The 20,031-nt window shown below is 31.0% G+C and overlaps 1 protein-coding gene and 1 long non-coding RNA gene across 2 annotated transcripts; one reads left to right on the plus strand and one right to left on the minus strand.

Moving 5' to 3' along the window:
- Nucleotides 1-236: 236 nt before the first annotated feature.
- On the plus strand, nucleotides 237-5,435 carry LOC145126624 (uncharacterized). Its single transcript, XM_079061953.1, has 7 exons — nucleotides 237-257; nucleotides 360-463; nucleotides 554-665; nucleotides 2,820-2,872; nucleotides 2,954-3,322; nucleotides 3,416-3,992; nucleotides 4,116-5,435. The coding sequence occupies exons 1-7, from the start codon at nucleotides 237-239 to the stop codon at nucleotides 5,433-5,435; spliced, it is 2,556 nt and encodes an 851-aa protein (XP_078918079.1).
- A 14,022-nt stretch (nucleotides 5,436-19,457) lies between these two features.
- LOC145123913 (uncharacterized) lies at nucleotides 19,458-19,783 on the minus strand. Its single transcript, XR_013715408.1, has 2 exons — nucleotides 19,713-19,783; nucleotides 19,458-19,614 (listed from the first exon to the last, which is right to left on the minus strand). It is a non-coding gene; the product is annotated as an uncharacterized LOC145123913 (long non-coding RNA).
- Between the last annotated feature and the right edge of the window lie 248 nt (nucleotides 19,784-20,031).

Raw genomic sequence — 20,031 nt, forward strand, 5'->3', positions numbered from 1 at the left:
GTTGATGCACCATCTTGTTGCAAGGATGCGCCACTAAATGATTCGTATTGAGTTGGGATGATAATATATCTATCTGAATATGTCATAAGCAATGCTTCATTTGATATGGATTCAAATTGTTATCATGGTGGTGAAACACAACCTATAAACAAGAAAAGGAAGCAAGGAAATGCAATTTTATTTATTGAAAATCAATCTTAAATAATTATTCTCTCAAAAACCACATTCTGGTTTTTATGAAGATTGTTGCACTTGAGGTATTAGAAACGCTTTTAACCCTTGTATGTAATAATGGATTGTAGTTTTCTTAATTCATTTTAATGTTTAAAGTATAATTGTAAATTTTATATTTTTTGTAGGGTGGTGCATCGAGATCTGAGAGTTGGAGGTCTAATATAGACCAACTTCTTATAATTGTAGCTACAGATGCTTGTAATGGATGGAAAAAAAAAAAGCAAACGATGTTTGTAACCCTAATTGGGGTGATTTTTAGGTTGCTTATTTAAGGGAACTTTTTCCATGTTAAATTGTTCATATTCTTGATTATGTTTAGTTTGAAAAAAGATGTATTTCTTCATCGAATTTATGGGATTTTGTATAAATGTTCACTTATGAATTTAAAGCAAATGTTGGTTCATATTCATCTTGGCAGCCATCATTTCCATGTAAATATTCTTGATTATTTTTAATTTGAAAGAACATTTGATTCGTTCATCTAATTTATAGGCTTTTATATAAATGTTCACTTATTAACATATGTTCAGTTATTTGTCCATAGTTAATTTTTTTAGTATGTTTAGTTGTTACATTCATATATGTTCATTGTTGAACATGCATAGACATGAAAAATTTTGCGTTTTTGTATAAATTTTCGGTTATGAACATATATCAATTTTATGAACATATATCAACTTTTCAAATTTATGGGTTTTAGGAAATAATGTACATTTGTTAACATTCATATATGTTCACTACTAAATTTGTATCAACATGACCAATTCATTACTAATCCCATATAAACGTGACCAATATATGGGTTTTCGAAGTTAATGTGCGTCTATTAACATATGTTTATTGATGAACATATGTTCATCTATGAAAATCAATCTATTACTAAAATTCTATAAATTAGGAAACGTTGTTAAAAAATCGATTTTTCTTTTTTAATAAAATTGTTATTTTACCATAATATCCTTATTCATCAAAACATGATCTAAAGGTTCATAAAGTGGTTCTATGATTCTATGCATGATTTTAGTTCTATGTTAATCTCACTCTTATATATATATATATATATATATATATATATATATATATATATATATATATATATATAGTGTAAATTAAACAAATAGTCCCTACGGTTTGAGGTAGCCTGTGTATTTGGTCCCTAACGTCTTTTAACTCGAAAAGGTCCCTAATGTTTTTATGTTGCGAGCTTGGTCATTGTCTAACCTAAAAAGATTATTATGCCCTTTTTAGTTTAATTTTTAATTAATTTTATTATTTATGTATTTGTTTTTTAATTTATTATTAAAAATTTATGATTAACTAGAAAATTTCACACCAGCCTTTTATCCCTTCCGATCTTTAACCCAGGTTTCTCTCTTGCGGGAATAAAATGTCACCGAAAAAATTACCATCATCGATTCCACTGGAGCTTATAACCACCATCTCTCATACTAGAAAATAAAAACCACATCAAATCCATTATTTTAAATCCAAAATGAAAATCAAATCTAAAATCAAAACCATAATCAATTCATTCGAAATAAACATTCAATCCAATCAAACCAGAAATCATTCTAGAAACAAAAATATAAACCAGAACAAAAAATTCCTAACTTGAAATCCATCCCGAATTTCTATGATTTCCTGCTTCGAAGCATTTACTAGCATATGAAACCCACGTCGACGAACAAATGGACGATTGAAACCTAGATCTCATATCGATTCTTCAAGGCTTCCTCTCTCTCTCTCTCTCTCTATCTTTCTATCTCTATCTCTCTTTCTCTCTCTCACTCTCTCTTCTCTCTCTCTCTCTCTCTATATATATATATATATATATATATATATATATATCATTGTGTGTGTGTCTGGTTGTTTACTCTAACGGCGAATGGGTGAGGTGACAAACCTTGTTAGTTTGTTTTCTCTGGCTGCGGCTTTAGTAAGGTAACAAAAAGGATGATGGTGGCGTTGAGGATTTGAGTCTTGCTTCAGATCCATTTAAGTTACAAACCCTTACGAGTTATGCTTTGGACAGATCTCGTTTTCAGGTCTTGAAATGAAAATAAAAACAAAATGGATATGCTTCGACAATGGCAACCGACACCGGAGGAGACAACCAACAAAAGAAGACAAACCATGGGCGGAAGTAATTAGTTGGTAGGGGTAGCACGTGCTACCCCTCAATTCTTCCACAGAAATAGTATTATATATATATATATATATATATATATATATATATATAATTACAAAGTCAATTATGATATACTTTTTAACCAACCGTCACATTACATTTAAAATAGAAGCCCATAGGCCATAGCCCATTAATTTGAATAACTTAGCCCATTTATTAAAACATATGTGTTTTTTTTAGCACCTAAATTACGAAGGATCCTGGGGAAAAAAGAAATTGATATATTTTTGTTGTTCATGTGATCGTCCTTTTACTGCCGCTGCCTCCTGCTTCACCCTAATTTTTCTTGGCAAAGCTTATTCACCCATTTCTCTATTGGCTCACTTACGGAATATGAAACAAATAATATTTAATTTTCCATATTTAATGTTTTATGATTTAATGTTTAATGATTTAGTTTAATTTATTTGTTCAAATTGAAAACCTAATTAGCCAACTAGTTGCTCACTTGTATTATGTTTAAATCTGCAATTGTGAATTTTAAATCTTTAATTGTATTTGTAGGGTTTAAATGGAAATTTTTTTTAAAAGGACATTGGATGTTGGTAGTAGTGATGAAAGTGGTGGAGGAAAAAGACCTCATCCTCAACCTCAACCACAACCACAACCACAACCACAACATATTCAACCTAGTTTTGATATTAATAATCTTCCTTCGAACCCGGCGGATAGACCAAGAATTACATCATATCATCCAAATCAAAGGGATGAAATAAGGAGAGCATATTGGATTAAAGGACCTTCTCAACCAAAAGGCCATGATTTTCCATCAATAAAAGTTGGTGGTAAGAACAGACGTTTTGTAAAGGAATGGTTTGATGAATTTAATTGGTTAGAGTATAGCACAAAAGAGAACAAAGCTTATTGTTTATGTTGTTACTTGTTTGGAGATATTGTGGGGCAACAAGGGGGGAGAGATGTATTTGTGACGGGAGGCTTTGACACTTAGAGTAAAAAGAAATCATTGAAAGATCATGAAGGTAAAGTTGACAGTCATCACAACAAAGCAAAACAAAAATGTGAAAATCTAGTAAAGAAAAACCAATCTATTAGTGAAGCTTTTCATAAGCAAACTGAAGTTGAAGCAAGTAACTATCAAATTCGATTACGTGCTACAATTGATACCTGTAGATTTTTATTGAAGAATGCGTTACCATTTCGTGGTCACGACGAGTCGGATGGCTTAATTTCTAAAGGCCTTTTCATTGAAGAATTGTCATTCCTTCGGGACCATAATGAAAGCATTTATAAGGTTACTTTAGAAAATGCCCCAAAAAATGAAAAGTTGACATCTCCAAAGATTCAAAAAGAGATTGTTCAATGCTTTTCAAAAGAGATAATAAAGTCCATTTGTGAAGAAATTGGTAATGATGTGTTTACTATATTAGTAGACGAGTCTAGTGATGTATCCAAAAAGGAACCAATGGCTATGGTTTTGCGATATGTTAATAGCCTTGGATTAGTGAAAGAAAGATTTGTTGGCATTGTTCACGTGAAGGATACAAGTTCTTTAACTCTAAAAGAAGCCATTGATTCGGTATTTACCAACAATAACTTGAGTATATCTCAGGTAAGAAATTATGAATTCTTTTTTTTATGTATTTGAATCTTTATCTATTTTATTTCTTATATATATATATATATATATATATATATATATATATATATATATATATATATATATTTGATATAGGTAAGAGGGCAAGGATACGATGGAGCAAGTAATATGCGGGGTGCATTTAATGGTTTGAAAGCATTGATATTGAAAGATAATCCTTCGGCATATTATATACACTGTTTTGCACACCAACTTCAATTAGTGGTTGTGGCTGTAGCAAAAAACCACGATGGTGCTGATGATTTCTTTGAGCAATTAGCTCTGGTGGTTAATGTGGTGTGTGCTTCTTGTAAAAGAAAAGATATAATACGAGATAGTTACAAGGAAAGGGTTCAAAAAGAAATTGGTAATGGTGAAATTGAGACTGGAAGAGGGTTAAATCAGGAGACTTCACTTGTTCGAGCTGGGGATACAAGATGGAGCTCACATTATAAAACAATAATAAGTTTGAAGAATTTGTTTCCGGAGGTTATCAAGGTTCTTAAATATGTTGAAGAGGAGGGATCTAGTTTAAATAACCGAAATCAAGCATTCGGTATTTTGTCGTATTTCAAGACTGTTGATTTTGTGTTTTATTTACACTTGATGTTGGAGATTTTTGGTCTCACGAATACCTTGTCAAAACATTTTCAAAGAAAGGATCAAAATATTTTGGAAGCGGCTTCTTTGGTAAAACTGACGATGAAAACATTCAAAGCTTTTAGAAATAATGGGTTTCCTTCAATGTTGGAGAAGGTATTTTCCTTTTGTCATAAACATAAAATTAAAATTGTGGAAATGTCTGAATTTTATGTTACTCCAAGAAACCGTAGGACCAAGGTTACTAATCAACATCACTTTGAAGTTGATATTTTCAACACGGTTTTGGATATGCAAATTCAAGAATTTGGGGACCGTTTTAGTGAAGTGAGCACCAATTTGCTTGAATACATGGCGGCTTTGAGTCCTTGTAATGCTTTTTCTATGTTTGACAAATCAAAGTTGGTGAAGTTAAGCGAGTTGTACAAAACTGATTTTAATGATTCGGAAAGGGTGTATCTTGATGGTCAACTTGAAACCTATTATCACTCTTTGATTGATGATGAGAGATTTTCTAATTTGAAGGGAATTGCGGACCTTTCTCGTTTGATGGTGGAAACCGGGAAACATCTTTTTTTCCCTTTGGTTTATCGGTTATTAAAGTTGACTTTGGTTTTGTCTGTCACAACCGTAACCGTTGAAAGATGTTTTTCCGCAATGAAGCTTTTGAAGACGGACTTACGTAACAAAATGGGTGATGATTTTTTGAATGATGCTTTAATTTGTAGTGTAGAAAAAGAAGCACTTATGGATGTTAAGATCGAACGAGTGATAGAGCGCTTTCGTAAAATGGGTAATCGTAGAGGACAACTTTAAAAAATGTAATTATGTAAGACTTTTGCGCAAGTTTATTATTCTAATGAAACCATAATTAAAAAAAATTATCTTACTATCTTTTATCGGGATTTTTTTGTGCTACCTCTTGCAAAATTTTCTGGTTCCGCCACTGAGACAAACCCTAGCGAGATCTTGAAAAAAACAAAAACGAATGTTAATTTGCCAATTTTAAAATATTTGTTATATTCTTTTACTATTTTTCAAATATATAATATAGGAAAGGATGACTTATGTTATCAATTTCAAGTCGACTAACTTTTTATTCATTTATGTTGTTCTTCCGACAATGACATCATGGCTAAACAAAATTATGGTAGACAAATAATTGAGAAGTTTAAAAATAGACTTTCAAGCTAGAAGGTGAAAACATTATCGGTTGATTGAAGATCTGCTTGTATAAAAACTATACTTGGAATTTTGGTCATACATTAAAGTTGGATCTATATGCTCAAGAATCATTATTAAGTGATATTGATAATAGCATGTGATCCTATACGGTTACACCTTAATCAAGTTGATATTCATTGAATAATTATTAGGTATCTGATATTAATAAATAAATTCAACTATTGTATTTAATTAGAAAATAATTATTGTTTTATGAAAATAATAATAAAAGAAATAACAAACTAGTGATTATAAGATAATGTATGATTAATAAGTCATGTACAAAGTTTTGGACACTTTGGTTAACCATGATTAAATTAATGAGTTACTCTACCATGGTTAAAAATGCTAGAAGACAAATTTTTTCTTATCCTCTCTCCATGGCCTAAATCACTTACGGCATGGGAGATTACTTGTTTAGCTTCCCCATATTTGTCTCCATGCTTTTGTCTCCCTTACCTTTATGCTTTATAATAATACTTTAGAGTATTTTAAATGGTTTAACCTTACCTTGCATGGGAGTATATAAGGGTGCCTTATGCATGAGAAATGAGCTAGTTGTTTTAAGTTCTTTCCCTTTAAAACCACAAATAGTCGTCGCTCTTTTTTGGCTCTTCTTCCTATCGTCTTTTGAAGTTTGTTATGTGAAGATTTGGTACTTACTTTGTGTCTTCCTTTAGTGCTTATTTGTTAATCACTTAAAGGCTTAAAGAACAAATTAATATAAAAAAGAAAACTAGCATTTTGGGTACCTTAATCTTGTTGGTGGGTTACTTGTAGAGAAGTTTAAGCTCTTTGTTCTTGCCATCTACTTCAACACCACAAATCCAACAGGGTCCAAAGGCTCCAAAGGTTGTCATTCTAAAACACCTTTTGGTTATTTTACTATCATTCTAACATCTTTAAAGGGATCCTTAGTGGTTTGGTTTTGTTATATACTTCAAAATTGTAAGAAATTTTTAAAGCTTCCATTGCCGGTTTTTATGAAAAAACTCTCTATTTTATGTATCAAAACTCATCAGTGGTATCAGATCCATCTTTTAAATGTTAGAATGATTTTTTATGTTTGATAATCTTTTGTTTCTGGAAAACAAGCATGAATTTCTTTTTGGCTAAATAAATGTTCATATTTATTTTCTTTGGCAATTTGTTGTTTAAAAGTGTTTATTTTTTATATAACCATTTTCCATGTATTTTGGTTATATAAAATTTGTCTTAGAAATAACAAAGAATTGTTTATTGATATTTTTATATGTTTCTTGTGTATGAACAAGCCACTAGGACATTTATGTTTGTTATGTATTTATTCATATGATGATGTAATAGATAAATAAGTATTATTTTATTTGTTCATAATTATATGTAATAAATTAGTTTTTAGACTAGTTGTATTTCTTTTTTATAAAAATGTAACAAGATGGAGCATGAAGATTTTATGAGGACATGAAGCCGTTTGAATATTACTAGAAAATGGTTTTGTTTATACACTTTAAAATGCATTATTGTGATATTTAATATTGGTTGTTATAAAATGTTGTATGTAAATGTGTTTGCCATGCTAAAAACATTTTGACAAAAAAATAACATCAACTTGGAGTTTAGAAATTTAAATAAAAGTTTCCAACATAATATGTCAAAAATTGAGTTTTTGTTAAAAAGAGTTTTAATTTTTTAGAACTCTTAAATAGCCAAACTTTTAAATATTTTAAAAGGTTTAAAATATTTTTTTAATTTTATCTAAACTCCATAACTCTATAATAAATGGATGTTTTATTAAAAAGTTAAAAATCGGTTCCAATCGTTATAACATCGAATTAAAATTGAATATAAGTTTTAACATGTAAAATTGGATATGAAATAAATTCAACTTTATAGTTTTTGGAACACTACAAAATGTATCATGGAATATTTTATGCATGAAATATTCATGATACAAAATGTTTTAAAATTCTAGAATAATAAAACATTTATAAAATCCTTTTTTCAAAACCGTAAAATTTATGCAATCCACTTAAAAACCACTTAGCATTTTTTGTGCAATTATTATGGATTTTGGGTCACCTTAAGTATTTTGATTGTCAAAAAATGGCCAATGTATTTTTTATTTACTTATGGGATTGTAAAATATAATTCTCAAGTTTCTTAAATGGATGATTTGATCAATTTCTTATGTGATAAAGGTCACCTAAGCATAAGAGTTATGAACCATAGATGGGATAAACATGCCATTAAAAACAAAGAAATTTTTTTTATCCCATTAATCTAAGAATTGTATAATAGTTGTAATTGGTTTTCACAACCTACGATCAATAAATTTACTTGTGTTGTGGGTCACTGCCTCAAGTTATTTGGGTGATGTGGATCCATCATCGAAAAAGAAAAACTAAGCGGGCCCAACTTTCTTGATTGGTTCAGACAACTTAGAATTTTCCTCAAGCTTGAGAAAAAGGACTATGTCCTTGATGAACATATCCCATACGAGCTTCCTCAAAATGCCGCCAAGACATTGAAGGATGCTCGGGTGAAACATGTAAATGATTCGACCGAAGAGGCATGCATCATGCTTGCAACAATGACTCATGAGCTTCAGGAAACTTTTGAGTTTCATGAAGCATTTGACATTATTGAGCAACTTAGAAACATGTTTCAAGTTCAGGCACATTAACAAAACTCGCATTGCGAAGCTCCAAAAGGATTGAATCTAAGAATCAACAGGCTTATAGTCTTTTGATGTATGTGAATCATGTTTATGTGGCAAGATGACCAAATCTCCTTTTACCGGTGTTGGTGAACGAGCTTCGGATCTATTAGGACTCATACATACTGATGTATGTGGACCTTTTAGGACGATGACAAGAAATAGTGAAAGATATGAGTTTCGTGAACATCTTAAGAATTGGATATTTGTATCTCATGAAACAGAAGCAAAAAGCATTCGATGTCTTCAAGGTATTCTAAAATGAAGTACAGAATCAACTTGGTAAAAAGATTAAAACCATACAATCAAATCATGGTGGTAAATTTCTAAGCTATTAGTTTGATGAACATCTTAAGAATTGTGGCATAATGTCATAACTCACTCCACCGGGAACACCACCGCAACTCGATTAAGTAAGATTCCGTACGAGTTATGGCATGGAAAAGTTCCATCAATGTCTTACTTAAAGATCTGGGAATGTGAAACATATGTTAAAGAGAGACTTCTAACAAGTTTGACCCTAGACCTCAAAAGTTTACCTTTGTGGGATACCCAAAAGAAACCATAGGTTATTACTTCTTTCAGAAAGAAGAGAACCGAGTGTTCAAAGCCATGGGTTATTAAGTATTTTATATTAATAAATAAATTCAGCTCTTATATTTAATTAGAGAATAATTATTGTTTTATGAAAATAATAATAAAAGAAACAACAAACTAGTTATTATATGATAAGGTATGTACAAAGTTTTAGAGACTTTGGTTAACCATGATTAAATTTGATATTAATAAATAAATTCAACTCTTGTAGCTTCCCCATGTTTGTCTCCCTTACCTTTACGTTTTATAATACTTTAGAGTATTTTAATGGTAGCTTTTTTGGCTCTCCTTCCTCTCATCTTTTAAAGTTTGTTTTATGAAGATTTGGTGCTTAGATGTATGGCATACACATGCTATATTTATGTTGCGCGAGCCCGAGTTTTCGGAGCCGCATTCGTGTCCGCAGCTCGCACCCATGCTCAAGTTCGGTGATTTTGGTCTATGAAATCCAAGATTTGCACCCCCTCCCCCCTACGCGCGGGTAGGACTTGAAGTAAAACCATAGACACAAGCTTGTAAGCCTTTCATATATTTAAGCTTATAAACCTAGTTGAGTTTGGCATTTCTACCAATGTCGGACTCATTCCCATGTTCATCTCTTTTGCTAACTTTATTCACAAATACCCGTCTCTAAGTATCGATGTCTCATTCACATATACTCTATTTTGGACATATAATATATCATTTCGAAGTTTTCACATAGGAGAACATAATCCCACTTAGAGTTAATTATGTATATAACATATGTATATATTTATATATGTCCAAAGTTAGTAAAAATATAAATATTTATATTAAAATTTTCCAACAATAATGATATGGAATGGTGAGTATTTTATAGTGGTGTGTTTACTTGTAAGGATGATGTATGTATACCATATGATCTTATATCAAAATGGTTATTACAGAACAAATTCGCTCAAGTTAATATCAATATTCTTGCGCTGAGGATTAGGATGTATTAGCAGTCTCTTATTCTTGAATCTCAAGTAGATGTAAAAGAATTATGGTAGATTGGATAACTTAAGAGTCTTAATTTGGCTGTTTGTAACTAATTAGGCTACCTTCTGCCTAATTGGTTATAAATGTCTGTTGCTTAATTAAAAAAATGACTAGTATAATATATTTTGAAATTATGAACGATATGAAAACATTTCTCTATTAACAATATGGGCTAATAGATAGACAAGACATTATCCATTAATGAAGTAAATACATCCGTTATAAATGCACCTGTCTGTGATATCCATTTAAACAAAATATTTCATTGTCTTTTGAATATTTTTTGTCTAAGAATTAATACTTTACATGCTTAAATAACTAATAGATTAATTATAAAAGTTATTGTTAAGTTCATTTTTCTATTATATTTCAACTATTTGTATAATCAAACATACAATGAAAACCGTAAACATGTTAAAATCATAGTGTAGCATGAAGCATCTGTATTCTATAGCCCCATATGAGGTTGTCTACTTGTCTTCAAAACTTGGCGCTTTTTCAAATACTTAAATATATGAGCATATACTTAAATATCTTTCAAATGATTTGAATCTTATTTATGGAAATGACCTTTTGAGTTTTCCTTTTTATTCGTAAACCATCAAAGTTATAAAAACAATCCCTAATAAATTTGGTTATTAGTTGTTGCTATGAATTAATTATTTGTATTATTGTATTATATGTATTATTGCATTATATATACATTTATTTTTTTAATAAGAATATAAGATTATGTTTGTAATTGGAATTATTTATGATTAATGAATTTCATTGAGTAATGGGTACAAAGCAAAAAAGATTAGATATCGCTAAACTTTTTAGTTTAGGCTCGATTTTGGATGATTCTAATGATGTAAGAAATCATCGTGTGCAACTTAAATGAACAATTTACTTAGAATGCATACATTGTTATATTTTGTTATCATTTGAAGTATTTTGCTACTAATTCATATTTTTGTAGATTATTTGGTCTATCCTTCAACAATATCCTGGCTCCGCCACTGCTATGACTTAAGGAACTATTAATAATTATGTTACTATATAAGAAAGATCGAAAAACTTCCCACTTAAGAGTTCTTCAAACATTGTCCTATCGAAGCTAGGTTGGTACTCCTGAAAGTGTACATGGGTCTAAAGAAGAGTCATATATGAAAGAGAAAACAAATGGATAGTTGATAAAGATGCATATTTTGGCACGGGAGAAAAACAACAATATTAGAGGTTATATTTGTAATTTACAATAGTTGCAGGGTTAATATTGTAAATGTTATGTTTGTTAGTTAGTTAGGAGCTGAAGGTTGCTAGAGCTTCCTTCTCTTTGTATATGTTCTTGTACAGTTTCATTTTTTCATAATCTGAGTATTCAATTTCCAGTCTTTCAATTTGTAATATGGTATCAGAGCGGAAACTTCTAGCTTCCGATTTTCTTCACTGATTGTTCATCTTCTTGATTGATTTTCATTCTTATTTGTTCTTCTTTTCAAATCGATTTACAAATTTGTTCTTGTGAATCATTTTTCTTTTCGTTTCTATCAAAATCGCAAATTGTTCTTGTGATTTTATCTGAAAAATGTCTGGTATTAATTCAAGTTCATCAAGTTCATCTGGAACTTCAGTATCTCCAATTGATGATCGCATGTCACCTTATTACATGCATCATTCAGATAATCCTGGTTGTATTCTAGTTTCTCAACCCTTAGTTGATGAGAATTACTCATCGTGGAGCAGATCTATGTTAATTGCTCTTTCCGTCAAGAATAAGGCTGGTTTCGTTGACGGAACTCTACCACAACCACCGATGACTGAAATTGTTAATCGTGATTCATATGAGGAATAATAAACTTGTCATATCTTGGATTTTGAATTTCGTTTCTAAAGAGATATCTACCAGTATCATGTTTGTTCATTCCGCTAAAAAAATCTGGAATGATCTCAAAGATTGATATGAAGAGAGCAATGGCCCTCGCATTTTTCAGATTCGCCGAGAAATCATAAATCTCAATCAAAATCAAGATGCTGTTGGAGTATATTTTACAAAACTAAAATCTCTAACAGAAGAACTCGAGAATTTCAGACCAAGGTGCTCTTGTGGAAAGTGTGATTGTGGAGGTGTTAAAGAAATCGAAAAATACTTCCAATCTGAGCAAATCATGAATTTCCTCATGGGATTAAACGAATCCTTTTCTCACACAAGGGGTTAGATCCTGTTAATGGAAACTTTACCAACTATTAATCGAGTATTCTCACTAGTTGTTTAAGAAGAAAAACAAAAAATGCTTTCAGACAACCAAAATTCTTTGGCATTTCTTGCCAAATCTACCCCTATCAATTCAAATAAATCATTCAAAGATCGATATGAACAGAGCAATGGCCCTCTCATTTTTTAGATTCGCCGAGAAATCATAAATCTCAATCAAAATCAAGATGTTGTTGGAGTATACTTTACAAAACTAAAATCTCTAACAGGAGAACTCGAGAATTTCAGACCAAGGTGCTCTTGTGGAAAGTGTGATTGTGGAGGTGTTAAAGAAATCGAAAAATACTTCCAATCTGAGCAAATCATGAATTTCCTCATGGGATTAAACGAATCCTTTTCTCACACAAGGGGTCAAATCCTGTTAATAGATCCTTTACCAACTATTAATCGAGTATTCTCACTAGTTGTTCAAGAAGAAAAACAAAAGATGCTTTCAAACAACCAGAATTCTTTGGCATTTCTTGCCAGATCTATCCTTGTCAATTCAAACAAATCATTCAATAATTCCAATGCTACTTCAAATCAAACCAATAAATACTCAAAAAACAGAGAGAGGCCATATTGTTCTCATTGTAAGTTTCAATGACAAACTATTAAGAAATGTTACAAATTACATGGATATCCACCTGGTTATAAACCCAAGTCAAAGTCCAATCATGTTACTGTTGCTGTAATGAATGATGATATGAATTCTCCAGTAAGTGATGAACTTAGAAACATGTTTCGGGGATTTTCTCCAGCACAATGCCAACAAGTGATGTATGCCCTATCAAATCACATGATTTCTCTGTTAATCCAAATGAGAATACTTCAACTGGTAAGTGTTATTCTCTCACTGTAAAAAATGGATTACATTCTCAAATGTGGATATTAGATTCAAGAGCTTCTCAACATGTATGTCACAATATTGATTTGTTTATGAACATCAGAAAGGTTCTTAATCATACAGTTACTCTTCCAAATAAAGTAACTCTACCTGTTCATATGATTGGGGGTATCAAAATTGATTACCTATTCACTTTAAGGAATGTTTTATATGTTCCTGAGTTTGATTTGAATATGATATCAGTTAGTGCTCTTACAAGATCTCAACATCTAATTGTTCAATTTACTTGTCACAATGCTTACATCCAGGATGTTCATCCCAAGAGGATGATTGGCAAAGCTGAAAATATTCAAGATCTATATGTCATCAACACCACTGAAAAGCAAGATTATAACTCTGTTTTAGATTCAAGAATTAATTCTGTTTCATTAGATCTGTGCCATAAGAGATTAGGACATCCATTAAATAATTGTCTTGTTCCTATTAAGACTTTCTTGGATGTTTCTATTACTCATAGTGATTGTAAACAACATTGTCTAGTTTGTCATTTGGCTAAGCAAAAGCAGCTACCATTTCAATCCTTTAACAATATGTATGATGAATCATTTTCTCTTATTCATTGTGATATATGGGGTCCTTATCAAGATCCAACCAATACTGGACATAGATATTTTTCTACAATTGTTGATGATCACGGTAGATATACATGGATATATTTACTGAAACATGAATCTGATATCAAGGGTATTATTCCAAAGTTCTATACTTTCATTCAAACTCAGTTCAACAAGAATATAAAATGCTTCAGATCAGATAATGCAAAAGAGTTGGATTTCAAAGATTTTTTTTGAGGAAAAAGGTATAATACATCAAAAAACTTGTGTTCAAAGACCACAACAAAATTCAGTTGTGGAAAGGAAACATTAACATCTGTTGAATGTGTCTAGATCATTGATGTTTCAATCGTAAGTTCCTATTTGTTACTGGGGTGATTCTATCTTAACTGCAACATATTTGATTAATCGAATTCCTTCAAAAATTCTTAATTTCAAGAGTCCATGTGAGTTGTTATATGGTAAGGCTTCAGGTTATAAACACATAAGAGATTTCAGATGTTTGGGATATGCATCTACTCTCTCATCTCAAAGAGCAAAGTTCACTCCCAGAGCAAAAGCTTCTTTATTTTTGGGATATCCTCCTAATATGAAGGCCTACAAACTTCTTGATCGTGAAACCAATCAGATTTTTTGCTCTAGAGATGTTGTTTTCCATGAATCAATATATCCTTTTCAAGACAACATTTTTAATAACACCCCAATATCCTTTTTCCAATACTGTGTTGCCTATTCCTTTTAATGAATCCATTCTTTATTTCATTCATACTTCAATTGATGATTCCATTCCTATTTCTGTTTCTGATCAAGTTCCAGTTCCTGATCCTATTCATCATCAATCAGAAACATTAAGGAGATCTACTAGAAATCATCAACCTCCTTCATACTTAAGGAATTATCATTGTAACACAGTTTCTCATTCTCATGTGCCATATTCTCTTGACACTGTTTTGTCATATGACAAAGTATCTCATAACCATAGAATTTTTGCTATGGCTGTTTCTTCAACCTTTGAACCCAAAACTTATAAAGAAGTCTCTAAACATAGAGAATGGTGTGATGCTATGAAAACAGAATTGGATGCAATGGCTTCTAATAATACTTGGAAAATTATGCCCCTACCACAAAACAAGAACACAGTTGGTTGTAGGTGGGTGTATATAGTAAAACATGGTAGCAATGGGGCTATTGAAAGGTATAAGGTCAGGCTAGTAGCCAAAGGATTCAATCAAAAGGAGGGTATTGACTATTTTGAAACTTTCTCTCCAGTTGCAAAATTAGTCACAGTCAAACTTTTATTGGCCATTGCTGCAATAAAATAATGGAATATGGTGCAATTAGACGTTAACAATGCTTTTCTAAACGGAGATTTACATGAATAAGTGTTTATGGATATTCCACCTGGGCTTGATTTTCAAGGGGAACCTCATAGTTCCAATTCCAAGCTTGTGTGTAAACTCAATAAGTCGATCTATGGCCTTAAACAAGCTTCAAGGCAGTGGTTTGAAAAATTTTCTACTTTTATGGTGAAGATTGGATTTATTCAATCAAAATCAGATTACTCATTGTTTCATAAAGGTAAGGGTGATGATTATGTTTGTCTACTCGTATATCTAGATGACATAATCATTACAGGTGCATCTCAACAAGGAATTGCTTCTCTCAAGTCTCAACTAAGTCAACAATTCAAATTGAAAGACTTAGGAAAATTGGGATATTTTTTGGGTCTGGAAATTGCACATTCTAAGGAGGGTATTATTGTTTCTCAAAGAAATTATACTTTGCACCTTATAGAGGATGCTAGGCTGTTAGCTGCAAAACCCAAAAATACCCCTATGGAACCAAGATCATTACTTTCTGCAAAACATTGTGATGTTTTTCACGATCCTTCTCAATATAGAAGATTAATTGGCAGATTAATCTATTTAAACATCACAAGACCAGACATCTCTTTTGCAGTTCAATAATTATCTCAATTCATGTCTAATCCACGAGTTCATCATTACAATGTTGCATGTCATTTACTCAGATATCTGAAAAACTCACCAGGCCAAGGTCTATTTTTTTTCAGCAAACTCCACATTGCAGCTCAAAGGATTTTGTGATTCAGACTGGGCAAAATGTCCAGATTCTCGACGATCAGTTACCGACTTTTGCATTTTTCTTGGTGATTCATCAGTTTCTTGGAAGTCTAAAAAGCAATCAATTGTTTCAAGATCATCAGCAGAGACAGAATACAATGCTATGACTATGAATACTGCTGAATTGGTATGGATGCAACAACTTTTAAAAGCTTTTGATGTTCATCCAAAGGATCAAACTTTACTATTTGGAGACAATGAAGCTGCTCTTCAGATTGCTCATAATCCCACTTTTCATGAAAGAACCAAACATATCGAAGTTGACTGTCATTTTAACCAAGAAAAAGTTGAAGATAAAACCATAAAATTGTTGTCGATACGATCTGCTTTACAATTAGCAGATATATTCACTAAGCCATTGTCAAGCACCAAGTTACAACCTTTTTTAAGCAAGATGGGTCTGAAGAATATATATTCTCCATCTCCATCTTGAGGGGGAATATTAGAGGTTATATTTGTAATTTACAATAATTGTAGGGTTAATATTGTAAATGTTATGTTTGTTAGTTAGTTAGGAGCTAAAGGTTGTTAGAGCTTCCTTCTCTTTGTATATGTTCTTGTACAGTTTCATTTTTTCATAATGTGAGTATTCAATTTCCAGTCTTTCAATTCGTAATAATAAAACAAAACCATAACAACTGTTCGTGCAAGTAATTCAAACTTATAATGCAAGTGAAAATTTTGCAAATCCATAGACTATTTATGCAATTTTTTTAAAAGTAATAGTTATCGTCGTCAACAACGACGTTGATTATCTCAGAAAAAACTCTCATTGTCTCACACTCTCGTTGTCTCCATGTGATACATGGTCGCACATCCAACCAAGGGAGCGCTCGGTATCAAACATTAAAATCAGTCCTAGGACCGGATACCGAACGGAAGTATAGGCTGAGGTATCCATTCGGTTCGGGAAATCTGTTCGGGATGCTCGCCTCTAATCCAACCACCTACGACTTCTCTTTTTTGCATACTTCCTCTGTTTGGCCGTCTTTGTGTTCGCATGTCCCAATGTTTTTTTAAAGTAAATAGACTTGTTCACATATTAAATTTGGTTGTCTACGTGATAATCAACTCGTGTAGCTAAGTTGATTTAATCAGCAAATGCTAATTTAACGAATATGTGTTAATTTTTCTAGGATTATTCATTTGTAGGGTTGCTAGTCTTGTCATTTTGATAACATTTCGTGCTAATTATTTGGGTTCTATTATCGTGCTAACATGTAATCGTTGCTAGTTACTAGTGACCAAACATTATTTTTTGGTTACTTGTATTTAACACAATTTCGACCCAACCAAATATACACAACTGAACACTATTTTTGTATATCTCCAATGGACCAAATCTTGGACCCAACCCAAATCTACACAACTGAACATTATTTTGTATGTATGGACCAAATCTTGGATCTGGCACTCAAGAAATTTTTGTTTTAGGGTTAAATATAAGAAATTTATTTATTATAGCATCATATTTTAACTTATAGATATAGGAGTTTCTTGTTTTTCTGCAGGGTTAAACGAAAGAATACGACAACGTACTTCCACTAATTTATTTATTTTATTACCATACTTCTTTTACTTGTTATTACAACATTATATTTCGAAAATTCTAGGGTCAGTGACATAAATGGATAACCAACTATCAAACGTGTTTTAAAAATATCATTATACTATATAATACGTTTTAAGAAAGTAACCAAAGTTTATTTTTATTTTAAAAACACAAATTCAACATCGCTTTAAAAGCGGAGAAACATACTAATGAAGGTTACACACGGTGTTTTTAAAATAAAAATTAAAATTGCCTACCCAATTTCGTCATCATCCCAAACCCGAAAAGTGTCATTAGATGAGTGTGAACATGGGATTAGGGTTCTCATATTAACTTTTTTTTTTCGATTTATACATTTAGTCCTTATAATTTATAAATAAATTAAATAATAAAAAAGACAAAATGAGATATATATTAGTTATTTTACATAAGTTCAACATTTTTTTTTAAACAGTTTGACGGAATGACTAAGTGTGTTGGAAAATGAAACCATAAGAACCGACTGTGATAAAAATTTAAAACTTGAACCATAATTCTTCCTTCTGTACAACCGAAAACCAGGTGGGATCATATTGTGCCTGTAAAGGTAAATATTCTTAGTGGAGAGTTTTATTGGATAGTCTTCTTGCTCTTTTAATTTGGCGAATATGAGGTTTGATGTCCCTTCAGTTATATGCCCGATTTGTGATTTATATGTCGAGTAACTTGAACATCTTTTTGTTAAGTGTGAGGTGTCAACTAGAATTTGGAATAAAATATTTCATTGGTTGGAATTGGATCAATTGGAGTTTAATTTTGTTCAATGTCTATTTTCCATAATGGATAATCTTGCTATTAGTTCCAAATAGAAAGATGTTGTGGATGCGATTTTTTGTACTAATGTTTGGTACATTTGGAAATACATGAATAATATAGTGTTAAATGATAGGAAGACGAGGAAGACATGAATAATGGTTTTGTGATAAAATTCGTGAATGGTCTTCAGCTTCAATTAGCTGGTTAACTAATCTTTTATACTTTTTGTAATTTTCTAGCTCCTCCAAGTTTCTAATTTATATATTTGTTGTTTTCTAGAAAAAAAAACCAACCAACCATCTATGTAATTTACTCAACCCTATTTTGTCATTCTTTCTTCTCGGGCTAAAGCTTGAATTATTATTAGGAGGTTGTCTTCTTTAAGCGAGTTGTCGGAAAATTCTTTGATAATTTCTGACGTAATATTAGTGGATTTTAAAAATAAAATTTATTTATTTATTTTTAAAAATATCGATATTTTAGTGGAAATTACCAACATAAATAACGTTTGTCTAAACTTTGGGGCTATTATGCGGCAATACATTATTGTTATTTAAAATATTATTATTATTATTATTATTATTATTATTATTATTATTTCGTTGTTTCCCCGTTTCTCATCCATTAATTCAAATCGATATATATATATATATATATATATATATATATATATATATATATATATATATATATATATATATATATATATATATATATATATATATATATAAGTAAAACAATTCAAATAATAGTAAAATAAAAAAATAAAAAAAAAACTTTCATTTTTTGTTTCTGTCACAAACACAAAAATGAGTGTGATCTCTGTAACTCCTAAAAGTAAATTTTCAAAGACAATTTTATAAGAATACTCAAAGTTTGATTGAATGACCAACAAAATACTTAAAAGTGCTGAAGTTCAATTGCATAGCCAACAAAATAATATTGTAGTTTAAAGTAATTTTGTAAAAACTTTCTCCTAGAATTTGTGGTTATTTTATGATAATTTCAGAAAGCATCAGATGTCCAGTTCTGATGTCTAATAGTAGGTCTGCCAAATCTAATTTTTACCAAAAATATTAAAGTAAGATGCTAAAAGTTATAGCATAAGGTATGATGTATAGTGTACGCCGAGAGCACACACATACCAAATTTCATATCTCACATAATGTTTACATGCCAAATGTTGCTCGATTGAAGTCCAACACAGATCCACGCATAATCAGCAAAACTGACCAACCCTAAAGCAAATGTTGTATGTGAAAGCAAAGAAGCCAAAAAATTTTAAAACCCTACAGTAAAACAAATTTCAATTTTGAGCCACATATAATCTTAAAGAATTTTTTGCATCGGTTATTGTTCAATACAAGAAATTAGGCAAAGAACTTACAACTTCATCATTCATTGAATAGTATGGAAAGAAGGCTCCAAGAAAAGCAAGAGTTCCAACTGCCACAGTTGATATCCATGTCATATGTACCATGAATGTGCATTTTTCCCAAAAGAATCACAAATTTATCTCAAAGATGTCTCCATATTCGTACATGGAAAATAAAAAACAAAGATATTATTGTTCTTATTTTAAAATCTTTACAGAGAAGAAGATGAAAAAATAAAAAATAAAAAACCTTTAATTTCTCTCACAGATCTATCTCCTCCATTGGTTTCAAGGTGCTGAGGTAAGTAGTGGCATTGGTGTGTGGGTGATC

This window comes from Lactuca virosa, chromosome 7 (genome assembly GCF_052849685.1).
Source record: "Lactuca virosa cultivar CGN04683 chromosome 7, Lactuca_virosa_CGN04683_v6, whole genome shotgun sequence".
Lineage (NCBI taxonomy): Eukaryota > Viridiplantae > Streptophyta > Magnoliopsida > Asterales > Asteraceae > Lactuca > Lactuca virosa.